Genomic DNA, 21,879 nt, shown 5'->3' on the forward strand with positions numbered 1-21,879 from the left:
ATTTGACGTTTTAGGCGCCCTTTAGCGTCACTTACATGACGCGATCCTACAGCGTCACCTAACTGACGCTAAAGGAAAGCGTCAGTTAGAGGACGCGGTTAGGTTTAGGTGTGGGGTGGGGGTAGGGTACACGCGATCCTAGGGCGTCATCTTACTGACGCTAAAGGGCGCCTAAAGCGTCAGATATTGAAGCATGTCCAAATGCTTCCCAAGGCGTCAGTTAAGTGACGCCTTGGGGGTGAGAATGGGCTGTTAATCATCTGTATTTCTCTTTAACTGTTGTTTATCATCGACCTAGTTTTTCATCAATGTTCACATAACTAGATACAAAACGTCCATTATTAAAAGTTTTTTTTTTCTTAAAACATCTGTTTTGGAATACTCACCTGTTTTCTGTTTGTTTTTGTCATCAATACAATAAACCTGCGATTGGATTCAATCCCACATCAGTATAATCAAGTGACAGTAGATCAGACCACAAACATGAACTCAGTGGGATATCTATCCACTTCTGATTCCATTGAGGAACTGGTAAATCGACTTAACTGAGCGTTATCGGAGTCTTCACGCTCCAGAATAGACCAACGCCACTTTTGCGTCATCGAAGGGTAACGCCCCCTTTTGGGGGAAAACACCTCTATACTGTCAATGGGAAAACAAACGGATTCCCATGAGAACAGAACTCGGACTAGATCTGCAAAGTTTCTTGATAGCAAAAATGGCACAAACTTAAAGAAGCTAACGTTACTGAATACGGGGTTACAGAGGTGTCCCTTTGAAATGGTCGAAAACTGGATTAATGACCCCACACAGCGGCCAAATATGGACTATTCAGACATCTAACGTTATCTCGTGGAATCGCCAAGTAAGCACGTAGCCTTTTTTTTTTCATTAACACTCACAGTATGACAAACTAGACGATGAATGGATCATATTTATCTTGATTTAAGCTATTGACATAGTCTAATAAGGTAACGTTAGCTGCTAACAGCTTAGTCTTTCTAATAGCTAGTCGACAACAAAACTGTCAATAGCTTAAATCAAGTTAAATATGATCCAAGTGACATGGCCTCATCGTCTAGTAGTTTGTCATAGGCTACTGTAAGTGTGTAAATGATAAATAAATAAATAAATAAATAAAAAAGGCTACTTACTTGGTGATTCCACGAGATAGTGGTATCGTTAGATGTCTGAATAGTCCATATTTGGCCGCTGTGTGGGGTCATTAATCCAGTTTTCGACCATTTCAAAGGGACACCTCTGTAACCCCGTATTCAGTAACGTTAACTTCTTTAAGTTTGTGCCATTTTTGCCATCAAGAAACTTTGCAGATCTAGTGCAAGTTCTGTTCTCATGGGAATCCGTTTGTTTTCCCATAGACAGTATAGAGGTGTTTTCCCCCAAAAGGGGGCGTTACCCTTCGATGACGCAAAAGTGGCGTTGATCTATGGCAGTCACTAGTTCTTCGTCATTGACCTTCCATGATCAATCCTGCATCATTTTCCAGATCAAGATTGCACTAGATTTATTTTGAAATAAACGTTCAAGATGCAGTCTCAGAGATTTCCTGATCACTCCAAAATAGCATTTATCATCTTGTTCTTCAATGGGCCAACAACAAATTGGCTTCAGGCTGGCTCGGTCACTTAATCCCAGGACACTTCCTCACACATTTCGGTAAAGATTTAGGTAATTCTTCAGTCAATGAGCATTTATACAACCTGTGACACGTAATCATTCCATTACTGTTCCCATCTATTCTCATGTTCCCATGAACCTCCAACCCTACAATCCTTTTAATCTGGAAGCACGTTCTACCATCCAGAACCAGCAGACGAATCAATGCAGATCAATTTTTCTCATTGGTGCATGCAGAGGGGATTAAGCCTCTACTGTGGAGCTGACAGTCATCGGAGTGTGCCCAGCGAACTCACGGTGAGCCCATTGAAACCACCTAGTGCATCAGTGAGTTTAGTTCAGTGTTTCTCAAACTTTTTCAGCCAAAGGACATCTTTACCTTCCTTTTTTTTTTCTGAGGACCACCTAACAAAATCCCACTCTAACACGCCCCCAAAAAACAAAAAAATTGTAAGGATAAGCTAAATTTAAGTTTAAATTTAACTCCTAACTGAGCTTTGACTGATATAGGCTTTTCATTTTTCTGTCAGAGAAGAAAATAAACATAGGGTCAACTGATATAGGTTGATTTTGCCTATGAATAATTTCTCAGATGCGTTTATTTACTGAAAGCTAAAGCTTGGTAATTAAGTTTATTCAATGCATTCCCAATATGTATAGGCTACACATTTATTATTGTTTGTATGCCTAATACAGGGCTTTATAATCAAAGAGGTCCCATTTTTTTAGTTATCTGATATTTGCATTTTCAAGACATTTGAAGACCAAAAAAAAGGATAGGAAATTGCTTTAAAACAATGTCAGTGGGCAGTAGATTATTTGTCAAAATCTCTCCTCATCTCCATCACTCTTTCTTTTTTCCTCAGTCTCTTCATCACTTTCTCTTCCCCTCCGAAGGCTTAGCTTTGTACTAAAGGCTACAATTTGTATTATATTCTCAATATGTATACATTCATTATTAATTATGTGCCTAAAATGATGAAAACGGCTTTGTTAATGTTTCTTGTCCCCTCACGACAATGACAGTAAACTAATTATTACATTACATGTCACGTTACTATTTTTTATTTACTAATTTTCAGTTAAAAATGGCGAAATTAGACAAAACTATATTAGTTTGCCTGATTATTTTTTGTCATTCGTTTAACATTTATGACCTAAAAAATGTCAAATATGAAATGTTAAGTTTAGCTACTTTAGCTCTCTGCTCTGCACCGCTGCGGATTGAGGATGAAGAACGCGCCGAATCTGATAATAAGACCGAAGCGAACATGAATTCCTAGCCTACATTAATCACAAATTTTTAGGGGGGCTAGGCAGAAGTTTAGGGGGCCGGCCGACCCCTGCCATAGGAAATTGCGTCCGTGAATATGACAGCAGCACTGAGTGCGCCCGTCTCTGGCTCAGCGCCAGCCAATGCGGGGAAGCACATCGATCATGTGATGCACTGACCGTTCTAATCACACCGGTGTGATCGTACGCTCCAGGGATCAGCCAAGAAGACTGATCACACTGGTACGTGCGAAAAAGTGACAATTTTGTAAACACTTGCCTAGTTTAGGTCATCTTTTCGCGGAACACTAGGGGGCGATGGCGGACAACTAGTGGTCCGCGGACCACACTTTGAGAATTACTGGTTTAGTTCATACTGTTACAGTCACTCACTCTCCATTTTGTTCCAAAGTCGCAGTGACCAGTGACCATTTTTTCTGTTGCACTTACAGCCCTCATCAGTTCGGCCGGATTATCCGGTTCTCTTGACAACTCATCCATCAGCTCCACCTCCAGGCCATTCCCTGCTCAATCTCACTTCTCATCCTCTCAATATTGGGAAAACCACTTTGAGGAGGAATTATAACATTGCTCTGAACCTGGTTTCCTACGCATTGGTTGTACTTACCTAGAGAACACTTCACTTCTGGTTCTGGGGGACTTTAGAATCATCCTGGCACATCACTGGTTGGAATAGCCTTCATCCGCGCTTGCATTGGCCATACTTTAAAGCAACCCAACCGAGGCGAGCATGTATACTATTCCAGGGAAATAAACTTTGCAGACCGAAAGAGTGGAGGGACTCCATCAATAGTTTGACTGTCTGCTTTATCAACTGTCCACTCTAGCCCCTTTTCCACCAAAGCGTTTTGAGAGCCGGTTCGGAGCCGGTGCCTGCGCGCGAACCAGTTCTTTGTGTTTCGACAGCCAAAGAACCGGTTCTAGGCCAGGAGAACTGGTTCCAAAGTGGCACCAACTCTTTGCTGGACTAGAACCGTTCTTTTACCACGTTATGCTTACGTCGGGGGCTGAGGCGGGTTTAGATGTGTCCTAAACATCTTTTCTGACCATAATAAAGGATCGCAAAGCCAAGAGAAACATTTGCAGAAACACGACGGAGTCCGCCTTTGTAATTGTTCTGCTTGAAGTTAACGCAAGTGTTTCTATTTTTGTCATTTTTTATTGAAGACATTTTAAGCAAAGAAGAAAAGTCACAATATAGAACAAATAAATTTAAAGAAAAAAAGACACAATTACAGGGGTAGGCTACAGTACATAACTTATCAGAAAAAAATTACATATCAAACGAAAAGATTAAAAAACTTACAAATTTCAATTGTTTTTAAAGCTTTCTTGGAATACGAGTTAGAGATAATCCCAAAGTAATGTTGTATTTGCAAGACGTATGGCGACGTACACAGTGACGTAACGACGTCGTTCCCTGGGCGCTCTAGTCAGTGGAAAAACAAGTAGGTTCTGAAGCGGTTCGCAAGTTGAACCAACTCCGAACCAACTTTGAACCAGCACCAGTTCCGAACCAGTTCTTTTTTTGGTGGAAAAGGGCTATCTGTCCTCAGTCCTCCTTGGAGGAAAAGGGTATCAGTACCTTCAGGAGATCCAGCCAGGAAAACCTTCCAGAGGACTAGCGGGGAAACATGGCGATGTATGTAGTCTATACTACCACTGGTAAAGCTGCATGAGGCCAAAAGAGTACAAATGGGATGCTAATACCAGCAAAGGCCACTACATCTCTGCCAGCTGCCCTCTCTGTCAACTGCCCTGGCCATCACAAATTTAAAGACCTCTGCCGCTGATTTGCCAGGTCGTGCATTATCTAAGCAACAGGTCCCTTACGGAAGTGTATATTTCACTATGTCAAGCTATTATCTCCAATCTAACTATAGACTGGGGGGGGCAACTGAAAGACAACAGCGTCCACCACTCTTCTGCAAAGTAATCCGTCAGGGCTTAATGGTTGCTTATTCTGATTTTGGTTCTAGCAAGGAAGCGTGCTGATGCTGCACCTTCACCTAAAGACTGACTGTGCTGGATGGAGGACTACCCATTCCTCATTCTTCCAGGCATTTTAGCATTGTTTCAATGTCACACTGTCACCCCTTTACTGTGCTGGAGGGGACGACGATTAATAGTGAAAGGTCCACTCATCTACTCTGTTAATTATCTATTCCTGGTGAGCCTTCAGCAAGTGTAATTACATAGTTCTAGCCACGTATGCATTGTCACCTCAAGACTCATTCTTGACACGTTTGTAATATTAAGAAAAAAAAAACATGTATGCGTAGTTGTTAATATGCTAAACCTAGAATAATAGAATTTCTGTTATACAATGATGTGAAATCCATCCTGCCCACTAATTCACAAAAACAATATAATGATTGAAATTTTGTCATTTGTTTATAGGTCATTATTCGTGTTGTTTAGAAAGGCAATACGACTTTGAATAATGATGATGTGATTCACACCTGAGGAGTGAATCTTTTTTTTTTTACTTTTTTTTTTTACTTTTTTTTCCCTAAAACATTCGATTTTGACATCTTGGCTATATCTTAAAAGTGATAAAAGATAGAGACTTTCTGTAAATTAGAGAAATAATAATTCACAAACACTAGCTCCGATTTCGATCGCACTGATTCAATGCGCTCTAACTCAAAGATTTTTTTATATGGAAGCATGACGTTTTTTTGAGTCGGGGATGAACTATGACATATCTGCCATTCAGTGGAGGGGAGGTTGAATAAAATTTGACACCCATTTTGACAAATTCGGCAATTTTTTTCAATGCCGCATCTTGACGAGTAAACTCGACAATGGCGCCTAGAGGCTTAAAATATTCCTAAAATATATTTTTATAAATGAAGATAAAATAAATACACTCAAAAATAAACAGAATTCTCACATCAAGTATACTTTTCTAAAAATAAATGTTTAGAAAATATACTTAAGTACAATTATTTAGTGTGTTAATACACTTTTAATATATTTAATAGAGCCCGACCGATAAAGGATTTTGAAGGCCGATACCGATACAAATATTTTTGGGTTTTAAAATCCGATATTCCGATATATCGGCCGATATATATATTTTTTTTTATTAAATATTGTTGGATTTCACACACATGTAAATGAAAAGCTAACTTTTCTGCACAAGATACGTTTGATACTTTTTCTCTATGTCTAAATGTTCACTCCTCGCAAGTATAACATACATTTTACAATGGAGGGACTGTAACTAGAGACATGCTAGTTATAAATACAGTAATAATTACTTTATTTAGGCAGAAAAAGTTCATTGTGGTTTCCAAGCTCATTAACGGTCTTCCACTGATGATAGTGGCATTAGCTAGCTTTGTGGTTAGCTAGTCTATGATTAGCAATAGATAACATCATACTGCAAATTGTAAAACATACATTTTCAATATAACAGGCCAAGGAGAGATGATTGAAGCGTGTTTCGTCCATTTTTATTTTATTTTTTAAATATTCATTTATCGGCCATTATAACTGCCGATACCGATATTATGGAAAATGCCTAATATCGGCCGATAATATCGGCCGGCCGATATATCGGTCTGGCTCTAATATTTAAAGATAGGAACATTTTTTGTTAGTATATTTGCAATAACTACTGAAAATGGGAATATAATTTAAATACAATAAAGTATACTTTTTTCACTAGGATAGTTACATGAAAAAATGTATTCTGATTACACAACTCAAATACTAAACCTAGAATAACAGAATTTCTGTTATACAATGATGTGAAATCCATCCTGCCCACTAATTCACAAAAACAATATAATGATTGAAATTGTGTCATTTGTTTATAGGTCATTAATCATGTTGTTTAGAAAGGCGATACGACTTTGAATAATAATGATGTGATTCACACCTGAGGAGTGAATCATTTTTTTTCATTTTTTTTCACTGGTCATGCGACTGCTTCACATATGCTTCAGACAATGGTCACACTGAAATATCTTCTTTTGTGTTCAGCAGAAGAAGAAAAAAAATCATAAAGGTTTGGAACAACTTGAGGATGAGTAAATGAAATCAGAATTTTCATTTTTGGGTGAACAATCCCTTTACAGTAAATAATGCATTTTACTTGAAATTCAGCCTATACGTATGTTGCTGCCTTTTCCCTCTTGCACATGGTGCTTATGAAGGCTGGTTACAAACCAAACGAAAAGGCCATCACAAGAATAATGCCATAACAGATTCTCAAGCTGAAAGTATATTTATTACTAGAGCAATCTACTACATAGTCTTGTGAGCAGAGAGTCATTAAATACCGAACAGAATAAATGCTATAAGATTATTCAAGTTTCTCAGGTTTCTCTCTCTTCTCTGGAATTGAATATCCTCACTTACTACCGATCTCCATATTTTGTTCTTCAGCAGTCCACCCCAGCCTATTTCTCTCTCCGTAACGCCTACACACCAACACAAACAGCCCATCACACACTTCAACCACCACTCTTATTGTTTAAATTAAAAATACATTATAAGGGATCAATCATATGACCATATTAAGCTGTATAATCCAGGGAAGCAAAACCCCCAAAACACATAGTTCACAATATCTGCAATGTCTTATTGACTCTCAATAGCTTGTGTGCGGTTAAATGTCTATTTTTTCAGAAAATAGTCCTCTATTTGGGTGATTTGAACTTAAGTGTATATCTTTTATAAAAACTGAGACTGAATTTACATCAACATGATGATATATGGTATACTACAAATACATTTAGATATTTATGTACTTATAAATACCCTGAAATTGTACTTTTGTTATACTAAATTGGCACACTTAAAGTCAGCTAAACTTGAACTACTCTAAAAAAGTTGGTTCTTTACACGTAACAATTCTATTTAGTACCGTATTGTCCTGAAGAACCCATTATATGTTGAAATGGTTCTTTGTGTGAGCTTAGGTTTATTCCCGCCTTTTTGTTTTTCAAATTTGTAACTGTCAAAGCCTCCTCATTACTGATTTTCTATACAACTAGAGTTACTACACAGACTGTAAACACAATCTCAACATGTAAATGAGTTTTTTTAATTAAAATGTCTACAAATTATAACTTTAAAAATGGTCTTTTTTTCTCTTTTTAGTTTAAGAGAACGTGTAGGCCCTACAGTAAGTGTGATCAGCTCTGTTCAGTTAAGGACATCATCTTCTCTTCTCCACCAATTAAGTAACAGAGATATGGAATTTTTGATCCATATTGTTTGATTTTGTTTTTAGTATAATAACTTTATGCCTAAACATATCCAGTCACAAAAAAAAAACATTTGTGCTATAACATGACTTTATATCTCTTTTTACTTTTAACATGGTTAAAGGCTCATACTGTCCATTTTTGCAAATGTTGGCCATAATTGAACATAATTGTTTTTTATATAATCAAATGGAAGAGACACAATGTAACTCCAAACTCAATTGTTTTTTTTTTCAAAAGCTGTCACGTATCATTACCTCATCATCTGCAGAGAGAAACTGCCACTCAGAATACACACATAATGAAGGACATAAAGAGGATTGTGAAAATATTTCACTGGAACTCGGTCTTCATGACATCTATATTGTGTTCAATGTCAATTGTTATTTATTAATATATTCAGCTAACAACTGTTGTTAGAGCACGGTCATTTTTGCTACAATCTGCCATGTCAATAATTGACACAACATGCTGTTTTTTTTATGTAAAACCTCAATAGAAGCAACAAGATAAAGACCAGGCATATATATAACAATATTAATAAATAATTTATACAAAAAAAATATGGTAATAATAGTAATATTAATAATATAAAGATATTAATATTGGTTATTTATAACACAATAGCACCTTTAAAGCATGGTTCTTTATGGAACCCTATAAAAATTGTTCTATTTAGCACCAAAAAGGGTTCTGCTATTGATATAAGTCGAAGAACCCTAATTTGGTACTGTTTAGAACCATTTTTCTTAAGGGTGTACTAATTTTGTACTTAATGTACTTTACTTATCCGTAAATAGGCCTGAGGGCCAACTAAACATAGGCTATACTTAAGTATATCTGATTAGGCTAAAGTGCAACAATTACACAAATACTTTTGGGACATTTTAAATATCTTGCATTTAAAGACTGATATTATACAGAGATCATACTATCCTTACTAATAGTGATATTAAACATAAAGAAATGTGCATTGTGCAATAAAGAAGTACTCCAAATGAAGTTGAATTATATGTATATCAGTAAGTCTGATAAGATTTGTAGTGTACTTAGTATGAAATAAATGAATTTTAAAAACATTTTGGACACTATAGTCATCAATAATGTCTGGGCTTTTACAATTCCAAGACGCGTCTGAGAGGCCAAGAGTACCTGAAATATGCAAGCATTGCCAGCAAACCTCTTATGTAAGTGTTCACTCAAATAATATAACACAATTTCATCATGTATTACCTTTCTAAGTAGATAGATGACACCTAAAATGGATCATAGATTTTCTTGAGTACAGGCATTCAATCTAACATCATGTCCATCAAATGCCATAAGTGCTATCATAAATCATAATGTATGCAATCTACCACCCTAAGTGTACGTAACTTTGTCTGTATGGAAGCTACTTGTCATGTTTTATGTATTCTCCACTATGTTCATGTAATTTTATGCGCCTATCTGTTTTAGCTGTACATGGACAGGGACTACAGATGAGCCAACTGAGATGTCCAAAACTGTCAAAAAAAAAACCATATTTAAAAATGTCAAACATGGAAACTGTTATTTTACAATCCCTTTTATACACAAAGATGATCTGTCATTCTTATATAGCAACTAAATATCCATGACATCAATAATAGCAAAAGAGGTTAGCACGAGTGAAATATTATTTATACTCAAAACATTTTAGCTAGATTGAGAATGGTAAAAGTCTATCGCATTAAAGGCAAAAACACAAAAGGCAGCAAAAAGGGTGTCAAAAAAATGAAGGTTAAAATTGGTACACCTTTGGGTTTGTTGAAATACATTAGTGTTCTGCCTTTTTCCCCACAATAATTAGTGATGTTGTAACCTGAGTGGGCCGAGCTGGGCGGCACCAACCAGCTGCAGCTGACAAACATTAACAAGTGCTTAACTAGATTTTAATTTCCTGTAGGAAACACTCATGCTTTATGCTATTTTTATACAGGTTTATCATTTAGTCTTTTATGTTAAGTATTATTATAATTGTGATTTTACAAACAATAATTACATACATTAGATCATTTAAATGGCACCTATTGTGTTCCTTTTCACAAGATGTAAAATAAGTCTCTGACGTCCCTAGTGTGTATGTGAAATTTTAGCTCAAAATAGATAATCAACAGACAATTTTTTATAGTACTGTATGTTTAAATAGGCTCTATGCACAACTTACTTCCGCATTCTGTGAAGCAGGTCGCATCGCTTCCGGTCCAGGTCTTTTGTATGTGCTTCATGAATTTTTTTGCGGTTTTACTCACGATAACTTAAAAGGAGCGAGCAAAGATTAGCATAACCAATGTCCCTCACATGTGCAGATTGATATTTAAACGTTTTATATTTTTCTTCTTCACAGTGTTGTTTAGATATTTAAATGGAATAAAACGCCAATAACAAAGTGAACTAGTTAGGTTAGCTGATTACCTTAAATATCCATAGATATCGTAGTCAGGTCTTACGGCCGTTAACACTAGCCATGTTTCCATCGACACGTTTTTATCCGAATTAAAGGATTAGTTCACTTTTGAAAAAAACTTTTGCTGATAATTTACTCACCCCCATGTCATCCAAGATGTCCATGTCTTTCTTTCCTCAGTCGAAAAGAAATTTAGGTTTTTGATGAAAACATTCCAGGATTTTTCTCCTTATAATGGACTTCAATGGGAACCAAACGGTTCAGGTCCAAAAGATAGTGTTAATAACAGTTTCAGATGCAGCTTCAAATGTCTTTAAACGACACCAGACGATGAATACGGGTCTTATCATGCGAAACGATCGGTTATTTCAAAACTTATTCCAAAAATGTAACTTTTCTAAGGACAAATGCTAGCCTTGTAATATACTGTGAGGCACGTTTGCAACGTCACGTAATACGTAATTACGTTCAAAAGGTCACGGGCGACGTAGCCGGAAGTACAGAGTCAGTGTTTACAAGTTGAACGCATAGGTTGAACGTGAAAACTAACTCAAACGCCGTTTACAAAAAAGGAATTAAAAGGAAAAACAACGATGTCGGGCGATTTTGATTCTGTACTTTCGGCTACGTCGCCCGTGACCTTTTGAACGTAATTACGTATTACGTGACGTTACAAACGCGCCTCACAGAATAGAGCTAGGCTAGCATTTGTCCTTAGAAATGTTACATTTTCGGAATAAGCTTTGAAATAACCGATCGTTTCGCATGATAAGACCCTTATTCATCGTCTGATATCGTTTAAAGACATTTGAAGCTGCATCTGAAACAGTTATTAACCGTCTTTTGATACTTGAACCATCCGGTTCCCATTGAAGTCCATTATATGGAGAAAAATCCTGGAATGTTTTCATCAAAAACCTAAATTTCTTTTCGACTGAGGAAAGAAAGACATGGACATCTTGGATGACATGGGGGTGAGGAAATTATCAGCAAAAGTTTTTTCAAAAGTGAACTACTCCTTTAAGTGATATCGAATGAAAAATGCCTTATGGAAACAGTAAAATCCGATGAAATTTCATGAAAATCGATTCAAATGAAATACGTTCGGTCTCATCGGATTTTCTCTTGATCGATATACGGCTAATGCGATAAAAGCTGATGGAAACGTTATTTGCCGAATAAATAATGAATTGCGATTAAGTTTTATGACCTTTTATGGTTGCAACACGTCAGAAGACGAGTTCATTTCCGGCCTGTTTGCGCACACATGCCGGATGTCAACAAAGACAGATGTAAGTGGACAAAGCAAAAAGATGCTTCAACCAAAGGGTTTCCGTGAACCACGATCTCCCAGAACTGATGGAGCGTTGTCGTTCCCACACCACAGTCACCTCCGCTGTCGTCGGGCATACGTGCATCGTCATCATCATAGCAATGTTTATAGCGTCGCTGTTTTCTTAGGTTAGTTTTGCTTGTTTTTACGTGGCTTGGTTGAATTGTAATGTAGAATGTGGTCTGTTATTTCTAGTTGACTTCTAGTATAACACACCGTTGCCATGGACGCAGTTCAGAGACGGAACAGACTATTTTCTTTAGCAGAAGCAATACTCGTTTTTAAATCAATAAACTCGTTTTTAAGGCAATATTTTGTGTCAAATTATTGATTTATTTATTTATTTGGTTGATTTATATGTAGGCTAATAAGCAGGATAATATATAGCGAGGCGGTTGTTATAGCGAATACAACCAACAACCGCCTCGCATACATTATCCCATTCATATGTCGCAATCAGCTGGCACATACGCATTATTAGCCTTCAACTTGTGAAATATTGATCATTTTTGGTAGATGGCGCGATCCGTTTTGTCTAACAAAACTTTGTTCGCAAAAGTTTGCTTGAATGTTGTTCGATTCAGTGCGAAAATAAATGGAAACACCTTAAAATGTCTCAAATCAAATCGCAAAACAGCATGTGACGTCATTACGTACAGGTTTTTATTCGCTTTAAAGTCGTCGGATGGAAACACACTTTCACCAGCTTTATCCGCATGAGTTTTTTAACCGAATTTCAGATAATTCGATTGACAAGTGGATGGAAACATGGCTATTTTCTCTGACAAGCGGATGCGATGAGACCCGTTTTCCGGTTTGGTCACGTGACGCTCGACATAAAGCCTATTGTCACTTTTTGTGGCTCAGAAAAACGCACCGTTTCAGTGTATTTGCTTTTAAATGCAAATGAGAGGGGCAGAGAGGGCGGAGCCTCACGAGCTCACACTCAGTGTCAGCAATGATAATATCAAAACAGAATTTTTTAATAATTTTGCATAATATGTGCCCTTTAAAGTTTGAATACTTCAAACCTTTTCTAATCCCAAATCGTCATATACTGACGCTTTTGACAATGCATATACATCCAACGCACATGGCACCCTTTAGTGTCAATATGAGACGCAGATATATATGGGCCAGAAGGCGCCTCCTAGTGGTCTAACCCTAACCCTACTCCAGACCTAAACCTACCCATAACCAAAGCGTGTTATATTGATGCTATATGCATGTATACGCATTGTCAAAAGTGTCACTATATGACGCCCTAAGATAAGAATGTGTTGATACTTCTGTACAATAAGTGGTTCCGACTAAATTAAGCAGTGTTGTAGTCGAGACCACCTCACTCGAGTCCGAGTCGACACCGAGACCAGAGAGAGTCGAGTCCGAGTCAAGACCGAGTCCATAGAGAGTCGAGTCCGAGACCAGAGACGGTCGAGTCCGAGTCGAGACCGAGACCAGTGAGGGTTGATTACCTAATTTACTTTTATTTACTTAGAGAAATCCTTTTTTTTTTTTTTTTACTGAATTTACTTAGAGTTTAAAAAATATGATCAGTTTAGGGTAAAAAGGCCACATAGTAGGTGGTGTTAAAAGTAATTTTATTACAATTTGTCATGAGCAGTTGCGCACTAGAAAATCACCAATCACTGGGCGTGTCAATCAATTTAAAGACATATTTATTCACATACATTAATAATCATGAAAAATATTTTGAATTGAACTCGAGTGGACTCGGGAATAATTCCGAGTCCTAAAAAAAAAAAAATGTTCGAGTACGAGTCAATTCCGAGTCCAAATGGACACGAGTCCATGACAAGACCAAGACCATTAAAATATGGTCTCGAGACCGAGTCCGAGACGAGTCCGAGTCTCGAGTACTACAACACTGAAATTAAGTAAATAAGTTTAATACACATAGTTAGAAGCTTAAAACAAACTTTATGGAGAATATGTCAAGAGTAAATGCAAAGCTTCTTTCCCAACGCAAGCCCATTAAAAGCTGCTGGACTTCATTATCTTCACAATGGACATTCTGTTTTAGAAAACGTGCTAGAAATCATGAACCACAACTAAAAGCCAAAATTCAAGTTATGTAGTGCTTGACCAAATATGCTCCTTATCTCAAGTGTATTGAAACAGCACAGTCCAGCTGGGTCAACAGCGCACACAAAACCAGTGCATGCTTCAGTGAGGACAGATACGCCACTCATTTCATGCTCACAAATCATCATGTTTTTCAATCAGAGAAGGCAGAGGTTACCACAATGGCACGTCACAGCCAGGATATGTGGCACATTACATCAGCATTCCTTTACAAAAAGATGAACATTTGAGGATTTATGGGTTTCTTTTTTTTTTTTAAATACAAACCCAATTCCATAAAAGTTGGGACACTGTACAAATTGTGAATAAAAACAGAATGCAATGATGTGGAAGTTTCAAATTTCAATATTATATTTAGAATACAACATAGATGACATATCAAATGTTGTAAGTGAGACATTTTGAATTGCCATGCCAAATATTGGCTCCTTTTGGATTTCATGAGAGCTACAAATTCCAAAAAAGTTGGGACAGGTAGCAATAAGAGGCCAGAAAAGTTAAATGTACATATAAGGAATAGATGGAGGACCAATTTGCAACTTATTAGGTCAATTGGCAACATGATTGGGTATAAAAAAAGATCTTTCACCCATAGAAAACATTTGGCGCATCATAAAGAGGAAGATGCAACAAAGACCTAAGACAGTTGAGCAGCTAGAAGCCTTTATTAGACAAGAATAGGACAACATTCCTATTCCTAAACTTGAGCAACTTGTCTCCTCAGTCCCCAGACGTTTGCAGACTGTTATTAAAAGAAGAGGGGATGCCACACAGTGGTAAAAATGGCCTTGAGATGTGTTGATGCCATGAAATTTAAAATCAACTTATTTTCCCCTTAAAATTATGCATTTTCTCAGTTTAAACATTTGATATGTCATCTATGTTGTATTCTAAATATAATATTGAAATTTGAAACTTCCACATCATTGCATTCTGTTTTTATTCACAATTTGTACAGTGTCCCAACTTTTATGGAATTGGGTTTGTAGACTAAAAAAGATTGGGATGGATACCAACATCCTCAAACACTCACAGTAAGCTTTCAGCCTCTTGGTTTCCTTAATATTTTGATGTGCTTATAAAACCATTAACCTCTTCTGGAAACCGTAATGGACTGATGGGGTCCGTTTGCTCTCTTTTAACTTAGTAGTAAATTCTGTTTTTGAAATCACAAAGTTGTAAAAAAAAAAAAAAAAAAAAAGAGGGATTCGTAAAATAACAAAACGCGTGGATGGTGAGAAGCTCATTGCTGAGACTTGTTTTCACGGGACTTCATAGTCCCTCTCTATCTCATTGCTGTCAAGGAGAAATAACTGAGATCTCATTTGTCCCTTTTCTTTCCTATAATGGGTCAAGGTCACGGTAAGAGCAACGAAAATCACATATTTGCACTAGGCTTCACTTCAGCCTAGAAGCTGCGAGACCATTCATCAGCACCCAGTCTCTGTTTCACCCTATGTTTGCATTCGTCTGTCCTTTGGTGAATCACTCACACCTAAGGCGCCGTGAGGAGCACAACCTTCCCTACAACCACACCCCTAACTGCCTCCAAGAAAATGGCAGGTTGTTAATGTCATGAAGCTTTTGCAAGTCATATTGCCTGCGGTCATGTCTGACCTTTGCTCTCCTCTCTGGACAGATCTACAATATCATCTAACACCAACTGTGGGTGGTACAGAGGACCTTTGATGATGGAGACATGTGACCATGTACGTGAACAGAATCGGGTGAGCCGGAGGCAATATGTGGCTATAAGCTGAAAGCATTGAGCCATTTTGCTTCGGCACAGCTCCAGCGGTGTTATTCCGAGCAAGCCTCATATAAGCTCATATATAATTGCAATGAAGAAAAGGTTTGCTCTGCTAATAAAATAACACAGGTGGAAGCGGTATTTCGAGTCGAGGGTAATGTTCAATGATTCACAAGGGAATAAACTGGAGATTAGGCTGCTAGTTCTTTAAATGAAAGCAAAACGTTGTCTAAATATGCAATATCACAAAACCATTAAAGAGATAGTTCACTTTGAAATTAATTTTTGGTATGTTTTAGCTTATCTCAAGGGCATCCAAGAGTAGTTTCCGCAGTAGTTTCAATTTTGATATTTTTAGGTCAAATCGTTCGTGTCTGTCTGTCATATAATGGAGGTCTATGGTCACCACCTCAAAGAGCATGCACAGAGAAGTCCGAATTAAACATGATTTAATGACTCGTAAATGTAAGTACACACTGATGGCCTAAGACACGAAACGAGCGGTTTGTGTGAGAAAACGAACAGTATTTATATCGTTTTTACCTGTAACCACAGCCACATCCAAGTGATCTGAGGGCGCAGGAGTTTTGTGGCTGTGGTTATAAGAGGTAAAACGATATAAATACGTTTAGTTTTTTCACACAAACCGCTCGTTTCGTGTTTTAGGCCATCAATGAGTACTTACATTTACGAGTCATTAAATCATGTATAATTTGGACTTCTCTGTGCATGCTCTTTGAGGTGGTGACCATAGACCTCCATTATATGACTGACAGACAAGAACGGTTTGACCTAAAAATATCAAAATTAAAAACTACTGTGGAAACAAAGACACCTACATCTTGGATGCCCTTGAGGTAAGCTAAAACATACCAAAAATTTATTTCAAAGCGAACTATACCTTTAAAGTGTTGTTTGAAAATCAATTAGAAAAGCTAATAATAAAACTAGAATTGAATTCCAGTCTGAACTGTGAGACTAGATTTGAAGTAGTGTGACGTCCTGATGCTAGAGTATAGTGCCTACAGTGTATGAACTCACTCATTTACATTGACATGCACCATATAGTGAATGAGTGAACGGTTTTGTGACACTGTATATGCTTGAATGAGTAAATAGCGCAGTAATGCTTCTGTTGTGTCATGCACTTCATGGTGAGATGTAATGTCATGAAGGATGTAAAGATCAGAGTTGAAAGAATGAGTATGTGTATAATATCATAAACGCCTCTTCTGATTAATTCACATTACTAATTTTCCTGTAACCGAGCGAGATACACAGAGAACAAGGAAGAAGAAGAGCATAGCTGGTTATTCTATTCAGGAATGACTTTGAGAATGTGATTTAATAACAAACATTAATTTCTTATGATATAATGATTCAACTTATGATTCAACTTTCAATTTTAGAGAGTGCGCAGAGATTGCACAAAATAAGGCTTAACAGATAAGAAGGGAAAGATATAAATAGTCAGAGAACATAAAAAAAAAATCTCTAAAACAAAGGGAAAATATTGTAATCTCGGCGGATGTGTGGAATTGAAGCTTTTCTTATTTATTCACAGAGGAAAGCCTGGCCAACTCCTCTTCTCCCATTATGAAGATGGGCTGACACATTGCTTCAAGTGCCAATACCAATAATTCCCCATAGCCACAGGGAGCTGCATGACATCAAGGTTCATGGTGATTTGGACACTCGCTCTAGCTATTTATCCAGTGGAAACGAATATTTAATCCAAATGAATGCGTGCAAGTTCCACGCCAGGAAAATGCGAAAGGGTTTAGAGCAGTGATCTGTGCATTTTCGCTTTCTTGGCCTAGTAATGACATCATTTAAGCTCGCGGACACACACTAATGCCCTCACTCTCAGACTCAGACATAAACTGCATAAATCGTAATCATTGTTTTGTCCTAAAGACATCTTGACAGTACTAATGAATGCGTGCACTGTTGCTTAAAACATTAATCATGTGATGGAATTGCAAACACTACAACAAGCAGGGCGCACGATCACACGTTCACTTCTCAAACCTCGTATTCTCTGTCTGCCGGGTGAATAAAATCAATACGAGTAACTTGTAGTGAATATCACTGGGCTATTTTGAGAAAAACAGAAACAATTCCTCAGAATCCTGCTAAGAGTACAAATAACTCAAAATACAATGCAGCCAGGTCCCTGGTGTATTGAAAATGCACTACCAGTTCTGAGTTATTGTTATGAATATCACCTCACATGACCAGACCTCAAACACAAAACTTCATGTTGTACTTCACAGCCATCACTAGGGGATGCTCTTGTATCTAAGGGGGGGAAATTCTACCAGATAACCATAAGGGTAGAAAGACTATTAAAAAAAAACACACACAAGATGGATACATTTTTGTTAGTTTTGTTATTTCATAAATCCCAGCAAAAACATTCAGTTCATTTGCAGAAGGAATTCTGTTGCCATAGAAACCACATTAGCTCTTCCTGGCCATTATTCATGTCCATATGTGAATACTGTGTATAATAGGTAATGCATGCTCTGAAAAGTTGTGTTATGCACAATCTCTGATGAATACTGCAGAATTATCATATATGAAGCGAAATAATATTCATTGAAATAATTTGAGGAAAGCTAATGGATTTATAATCTAGAACTTTTCAAATGAAACATAACTTACCTGGAACAGAGAGCTTATTGGGAAAGGGGTTACAAAAATGTGTCTCAAACAGGGCAGCATGATGATGACACTTACCATATTCACTTCTGACACCATGTCTATGCTGGCAATGTCTATATTCATCCCCACTCCCACCGGTGGACCTATAAACCAAATCATACCAATGAGTATACGTCTAATTGTTTTGTTTTGCACACTTTGAAGCATTATTAACTCAATCTCAGCCTGATAACATCCAGGATGTGATGAAAACTAAACCAAAGATTCCCAAACACACTAATCGTTCAGTATGGAAAGTTCCCAGCCTATTCACCATCATGATCATCCCTGTTTACTGATATTGCTCTTACTTATTAATGAGCAAATCGGAAGAACCACTGGATAAAACGTACATGTTGTGAATTAATTCGTCAACTTTGCGAAGCACCTCTAATCTAACGTCGATAAGCGAATATTTTAAAACAAGTGACACCAAGTGTTCAGATCATATCCAAACCTATAATAACTGGGACGTATTAGAGTGTAATTCTTCGTCGTGGCGCGTTTATGAAAGTTTAGAGGTGATGTTAAAAGGCTGACATAATAAACCTAATTAAAAACGTGCTTTACCTCCAAAATCTGGCCTCAAGCGAATGTCATATCCCTTCAATAGTCTATCAACAGTTTCTTTTACGATAGACATATTGCTTGGATCATTGACACTGTAAAGAGGGAAAATACACCGTTAGATTCAGATGTATCCTTAGAGATCATTTTAGGTGTGTGTGTGTGTGTATGTGTGTGTGTGAGCGTGTGTGAGCGTGCGTGCGTGTGTGTGTGAGTGTGTGTATGTGTGTAGAGTACAGACAGCCATATGAAGTGAGGAGAGCTTTTGGATCCGACTTACCTTTGCGCACACACCACAGCCATTATTACGGGGAACGTCCAGACGCGCATAAAGCCCTTTTCTCGTATTCTAAAGATCTCCATACTTTTATGTTTTCTGGTTTCCGTGAAGACAGAGAAAATCCAACTTAGAGTGCGCTGTGCAGTAATTCCACTGTGGTGCGCATGCGTACTCCAGCGCAGCATCCAGGAGCGGTATGGCGGTGATAGTGCGAGAAGAGCACTTCCCGACCAGAGACAGGGAAATATTTGGGAAAACAACGATAACACCCGAGTGAAGAGTAAAATAGATGACCTTACATCTGCATTGTTTGTGCATCATGCAAAAAAAGGAGCCCTGTCTTGTCAAGTGGGCTTTAAAAGCTACTTCATGAGCAGTTTTGTTCTTTCTCCTGTCTTGAAAATTTGACGTGAGGCTCAAAAGTAATTAGTCTCACACAAGATGGAGCAGGAGGTTTGTTTTACCGGTAAAAATAAATAAATAAATAAATAAATAAAATAAAATAGGACTTAAAATTATTTGACTTCTGTTGGTCTATCATTTGAGGAGGTGTAGGATCGATAGGAATCTAAACCTATGACACCATCCCAACACGACAAGGGGAATCCTATAAGCAAACCCATCCATAGTGCATGAAGGGGGGAGGAGTTCAAAGGAAAAAATAGGCAGTGCACCTAATTTGTATTGGTATAAGAAACGTCAAAAATTCAATTGTATCTTGGAGTGAAGAAAATGGCATGGCATGGCGGAGCGGGGGGGGGGGGGGTGATCTATATATATGTAATATTCCAGCTATTGAAATGTACTGCCATAGTAGAAATGTGAGGGGGGAAAAAAACAAAAAACATTAACACAATTGCTGTTGGTGAGTGTTTTCAACTGGTAGGTTAATTGTGTCAGATAAAATTTTCCAGAAAAAAAAAATCAGAGGGCTGTTCATCAACAACAAATGGTCTCAATTGTAAAATTAAAGACTAACAGAGGGAAGTGGTTGATATAATATAATAATCACAATTATATTGCTATTCTAAATTATTATTTAGAACTGGGGTAGGCAATAAAAAAAACAGTTACATTAAAAAAAAACTATTATTTCATATATCAGGCTTGGTTAAATGTTTAAACTTTTACATGGACTCCACATGTATCCCTAAATAAATACTTTTTAATCTGAACAATCACAAATGTTCCCTTTCAAATGTTACTCACAATGCTGCGCTGAGTGCTATGGGAAAAGCAGCTGTGAAGTATGTGTATGTAACCCCTCACACCCGGGTCCTACTCGCCCCGCTCCGAGCGGGCCTCGAACCCGGGTCTCCGGCGTGAGAGTCGGGCGCTCTAACAAGGAGGCTAAAGACTGCAGCCTCTAGCGTCTGTCGCTAGAGCGCCTATTGAGATCGGGGAGTGAGGTTTACTCGCACAGCAACTACTAGCTGGCCTCCGTTACACTCACCCCCCTAAACCTCACTCTCATCCGGGTCACGGCACCAATGTAACCCCTCACACCCGGGTCCTACTCGCCCCGCTCCGAGCGGGCCTCGAACCCGGGTCTCCGGCGTGAGAGTCGGGCGCTCTAACAAGGAGGCTAAAGACTGCAGCCTCTAGCGTCTGTCGCTAGAGCGCCTATTGAGATCGGGGAGTGAGGTTTACTCGCACAGCAACTACTAGCTGGCCTCCGTTACATGTAGTATTCTTACTGTCTGCTATGGACTGATCACATGCCAGTTGCAAAGTATGCTGTGTTCGTATTGGCTATAGACCCCTTTTGCACCGACGTCACAATACAAACCAGCACAGATTCGGCTACATAATAAGGAGCTTAAACTATTGTTATTATTATTAAATGTCATCGTGTTGTGTTCCTTGGTGCAAGAATTGATGAAAAATTAATATGCTGTATCTGGAATTTTTATTTCTAGAAAATATTCACATCATTAAAATCGCACCGTAACGTCACTCTTTATATTGTCGTCATCTTGGCGCTGGCTCGGCAGAACTGCGGATCGTACACACAAGTCTTGTACAGGACCATATAGGCATCTAAAGATTTATTTTCTCAGTTTCTCTTTACGATCGGTTTCTCTATAAGGTACGTGTAGAAGTCAGGCCACTCAACCGAGGTAACGTAACGTTAATCCTGTCAGATCGTCCATGCATTGAGTGACCGTGTATAGTTTGAGAACTATCGAGATGATTGTGTTGCAAATCCAAAATCACGTTTGGTTCCTCACAATTGATCTCAAGGACACAGGAAGTTCCTAAGGTTCCCTTTCCGGGGCTGAGCTAATAAATTTTGGATTCCTCCATTTCATGTAGCCTCCCCACACATAACAAAATGCATGGTTGCATCTCTGGCTCTGCTGTGACACCAGGGCCATCCACATTTATAGATGATTGGCCGATAATGGCCCAGTCTCAAGAGCTTGCGTTTCGACATCGAGATCGATCCTCACTCATCTTGCTCTCTGGGATTTAGATGCAATGACAAGAAAAATGTTCTCTCTCCGGCCAGGAGAGGACCAATAATTTTCAGGGGTTACATGGGAATCGATCACA

General features: G+C 38.1%; 1 protein-coding gene across 2 annotated transcripts in view; it reads right to left on the minus strand.

The window, feature by feature from the left end:
* Positions 1-19,642, minus strand: part of gabrb2b (gamma-aminobutyric acid type A receptor subunit beta2b) — a 145,525-nt gene extending 125,883 nt beyond the window's left edge. For both annotated transcript variants that reach the window (XM_089123919.1, XM_089123918.1), the window contains exons 1-3: positions 19,324-19,642; positions 19,047-19,138; positions 18,513-18,580 (exon numbers count right to left, since the gene is read on the minus strand). In XM_089123919.1, the coding sequence (XP_088980045.1) occupies positions 18,513-18,580; positions 19,047-19,138; positions 19,324-19,508 (345 nt within the window). In that variant the 5' untranslated portion in view covers positions 19,509-19,642. The remainder of the gene's footprint in view (positions 1-18,512; positions 18,581-19,046; positions 19,139-19,323) is intronic.
* Between the last annotated feature and the right edge of the window lie 2,237 nt (positions 19,643-21,879).

This window comes from Pimephales promelas, chromosome 19 (genome assembly GCF_988280905.1).
Source record: "Pimephales promelas chromosome 19, fPimPro1.hap1.1, whole genome shotgun sequence".
Classification (NCBI taxonomy): Eukaryota; Metazoa; Chordata; class Actinopteri; order Cypriniformes; family Leuciscidae; genus Pimephales; species Pimephales promelas.